This window comes from Medicago truncatula, chromosome 1 (assembly GCF_003473485.1).
Source record: "Medicago truncatula cultivar Jemalong A17 chromosome 1, MtrunA17r5.0-ANR, whole genome shotgun sequence".
Lineage (NCBI taxonomy): Eukaryota > Viridiplantae > Streptophyta > Magnoliopsida > Fabales > Fabaceae > Medicago > Medicago truncatula.
Window position 1 is genome coordinate 1,662,104 of NC_053042.1, and position 4,423 is coordinate 1,666,526.

The 4,423-nt window shown below is 32.8% G+C and overlaps 1 protein-coding gene across 1 annotated transcript; it reads right to left on the bottom strand.

Moving 5' to 3' along the window:
* Positions 1 to 1,462: 1,462 nt before the first annotated feature.
* Positions 1,463 to 2,444, bottom strand: LOC120575833 (fasciclin-like arabinogalactan protein 3). Its single transcript, XM_039829897.1, has one exon. It carries the CDS (start codon positions 2,408 to 2,410, stop codon positions 1,547 to 1,549), a length of 864 nt encoding a protein of 287 aa, XP_039685831.1. The 5' UTR covers positions 2,411 to 2,444; the 3' UTR covers positions 1,463 to 1,546.
* Between the last annotated feature and the right edge of the window lie 1,979 nt (positions 2,445 to 4,423).

A 4,423-nucleotide genomic window follows, 5' to 3' on the forward strand; every position in this document is an offset into this window, starting at 1 on the left:
TGTGCTCATGATGATACACAAGGTGCAAAACTCCTATACATACATTTGAGGGTGGAGTTTAACATGGGAAAGGGTATTCCTTTCCCACCATGGGTCAATTGGCTTTTTACCATTTGATCAAAAGAAGACCATGATATTATCATGTTCCCTCAACACTATATTTTTTCACAATTTCTTCTTTCCCAACCACTATCCCTCCTTCATGTTTTTAACACCTATCTCCCCACACCATAACAACCCACCATCAGTCCACCACCACCAACCCCACTCCTATATCACAGTAACATAGTCCATAAAATCAATTGAAGATAGATAAACAACTCCATATTTAATTTCAATAAATAATTCATATTGAAATCTTAGTCTTAGCGTGATATTGAGCGAAAACTTCATGCCATTACTTAACAACTCCATATTAATTTCAATAAATAACTCATTAATTAATTTATGTAAAAAAAATCATATATTAATTAATTTCAAATTAGAGTTCAAGCATCATGATTTTTGGAAGGGAAAATCTTGGCATGATATTTGACCAAAAATTTTATGACGGGAATGGCAGTGATATCGCAAGAGATTGTTGATGAATAATTTAGTTTTATGAAATTTGCAAAATCGATTTTCTATCAACTTGTTTTTTTGTTTGTTGATGAACAACACCAGTATAAAAAAAATTGGATCTTTGGATGAAATGTAGCTATTATAAGTTTTATGACTTGGATATTTGAGTTTAATGATGATTAATTTTTTTGGTTTTCAATTAGAAGTCATTGATTGGTAAGTGACTAAGTGTTATTGTGATAGTGAGGTTGGTGGTGGTGGTGGATGAGTTGTGGTGGTGGATGAGTTGCTGCAAGTGGTGGGTGAGAGAAACCAGAGTGAGAATGGTTGGGGAAGATGGTGTGGAAAAAAATATAATGCTGAGAGAGCACAGTAATATCATGGTCTTTTTTTGATCAAATGGTAAAAAGTCAATTGACCCATGGTGGGAAAGGAATACCCTTTCCCATGTTAAACTCCACCACATTTGAGAACCAATAAAAATGCCCAAATCCATGTGGAAAATTAATGGTTGGAACATTTTGTGTCTACACTTTATTACATTCCTATCAAATCGTAAAGCTAACATCAAAAAAGAAATTTATTCCGTGGCCAAACTTTATTTACATACCTTTAATTTGTAAGCACAAACACCACAATTATAATATACAATATCACAATTATATATATATATATATATATATATATATATATATATATATATATATATATATATATAATATGAACACAAGTTGTATAAGAATTTAACTTTGGGTAAATTTTTTTAAAAAGCCCTAAATGAGGCCGAACGTGTCATAAATTAAACCCAAAAGCAAGGAAAAGTAAAATGGATGAAATAGTATATTAATTTGTAATCTATTTTCTAAAGTCTACGGTAGAAAGATCCACATTCCTTTTCATGTTTCAAAAAACCTTCATCTTCATGTATTATAATTAAAATGTATACACTCTTAAACATTATGTTTTCTGCACATATCACTCTACATTACATAACGACCAAGAGAGAAGAGAAGCACATCACAGCTCCAACAAAACCTACAACAATCCTTGAAGAGCTGCTAGTAGGTGCAGCATCGGCAGCAGCCTCATCACCACCTGGACCAGGAGCCAAAGATGGGCTTTTTGCAGGGGCTTCAACGGGAGATTCGCTGGGCTCATCAGAAGGTGAAGGAGAATCTGAAACTTCTGTGATGGGCTCTTCAGCAGCCGAAGGAGCGCTTGCATTCTTTGCCTTTGCCGGCGGTGCTTTAAAAACCGAAGAAACATCTACATTCGTTTCGGCTGCTGGAGCGCTTCCATTAGATGGTGCACCCAAGGTTTGTGTTTCAAGTCCAGGGAACATGATAGGTTTCGCGACTTGGATTATGGTGATGTTGTAGGGCTGGGCGAAAACAACTTTCACTAGCTTAACGTCGATTGGAGCACCACTCACAGCAGATCCAATGGCCAAATCACCGTCACTAGTGCGATTAACCTTAAGGTACCCTTGTTGGTCCACGGCGATGCCTGAGGATTGGTAAAGGGTGGTCAAGGGTTCGCGCTTATGCATAGCTCCAATGAGCTTTGTTGGATCGTAATAGTCGAGGAGCACGTGGGTGGCCATGATAGCCCTGATAGCTTCTGGCATTTTGTCGGATACAGAAGACATGGCGCCGTTATCAAGGGCGAAGACGGTGATGGTATTACGACGGTTGATTTGGCCAACAAGCTTGGTTTCGTTGAGGTATTTGTTGAAGGTGGAAAACTCAGGGGTTCTATCTAGCAATTTTTGGATGTCAAATGCATGAATGGAAGAAGAAACTGTAAGGAAGAGAGCCAAGCAAAGAAAAGACAAGCTTTTGAAACCCATCTTTCCTATCTGATATTATGCTCCAAATCAAATCTGCCTTGAGAAATTGATAGGATTATGAGGGTGTTTATATATGTTCTCTGCTATGTTTAATTAAGGTTTAGTTATTTTGAGGTTTGTGTTTCAAATTCATTTTTGTCATCGTGACATGTGAACCTCTCTCTATGCAGCTATTTTATGACAAATGTGAATGGTTTAGCTTGGTTTTTAGATTTTTATGTTATTTTTCTTTTCATGGTTTAACGTGGTTTTAGATTAAAAAAAACAAAAACAAAATGGAAAACGATGTTTATATTATTAATTAGATAGTATAATTAAAATAAATCTTATAAAGGAAAATTGAAAAATGTAAATGACACTTTTTTCGGAGACAATTCTTCACGCGGATGTGTTTATGGTACAAAAATAATTTTAGTGTATCAAGAGATCACATACATCAGTACATGTATACTATTTTTTTTGTGAGTTTTTCTAATTACACTCTGTTTAATCCTGGTTGCACCTCAAAATGACAAAATTACCTTTCCATAAAATTAATTTTCAAAAAGCATCTTCCTTTTTTCTTGGTTACACCCTAAAATCCCTCTTCAGTTTAAGTAGGTCATGTAAACTTAGTTTTAGTAGGTCATGTAAACTGAGTTTAAGTGTACATACTTAAACTCAGTTTAAGTAGGTCATGTAAACCGAGTTTAAGTGTACATTTAAAAGTTCAACCTTGTTCAATGATTCTACGTAATCTCAATTTAAGTACGTACATGTAAACTTATTTTAAGTAGGTCATGTAAACTAAGTTTAAGTGTACATACTTAAACTCAGTTTAAGTAGATCATGTAAACTGAGTTTAAGTGTACATCTAAAAGTTCAACTTTGTTCAATGATTATACACGTAATATCAGTTTAAGTATGTACATGTAAACTTAGTTTAATTAGGTCATGTAAACTGAGTTTAAGTGTACATACTTAAACTCAGTTTAAGTAGGTTATGTAAACTAAGTTTACATGAACCTACTTAAACTGAATTTAAGTTAACCTCAACAATGTAAAACTGAAACTCTCGTACACTGCAGTTGAACAAGAAGAAGAAAATTGAAACCATCGTTATTGAAAAAGAAGAAAAAATTCACTTATTTATATGCAATCGAGTATGAATGAAAGATGTTTTGATTCACTCTTTAATCTTCCATATAGATTAATTGAACATCAGGATTGTTTGATCGTTGGTGGGTGAAAGAGAGTGTAATTTTAGAGTGACAATGCATGAAATCAAGATTTTAAGAAAATTTATATAAAAGGACAATTTTGATATTATCAAAAACTTTTTAAAAAAACTGAGTGTAACCAGAAATATATAGGGTGTGAATAGAAAAAGTTAACTTTTTAAAAAGACTAATGACTTTGTCTATTAGTCATTATGACTATTAAAATGTTAAATTTAGTGGTCCAATTTGATTGGTTTAGCATGGTTTTCACTTTTTTATTTTAGAGAGAGAGGAAAGAGGAGAGAGGAGAGAGAGAGAGAGAGCTGACCCCAGGGTCTAAATGGAAAAACATCGACAAACATCCACTCCCTTAAAAATAGGTATGCGAAGAATATGGATACAATGACGGATCTAGAAATTTCTACTAGTTGGGAGCTAGATAATATATATAAAAAAATTATACAAAAACGTAAAAATGCATAAGTCATAAAATAGTCGCATTAATCATCGTTACAAAAGTGGAAATCACAACTATATCATTATACATCTATAAAATTAAACACACTTCAAAATTTCCTTTAGTTTTTTTGACAAATTCAAAATTACTATTAGTCGTGTCTCTATATTTAAAAAAATGTTATATAATTTTTTATTTTTAATATTATAAAAAATATCTCTCTTTGTATATGATAAACGATCATTAAACATTTCATCTTTTATACCATTATGCATTTAATTCTTTACTTATAAAATATTTAATATTTTCGTGGGGCCAACACAAAATATTTAGTTGAATAAGAATAAGAAATGAGGT

Excerpts from the sequence above, each read along its gene's own strand:
- LOC120575833 (XM_039829897.1), bottom strand. The coding sequence starts at position 2,410 with ATGGGTTTCAAAAGCTTGTCTTTTCTTTGCTTGGCTCTCTTCCTTACA.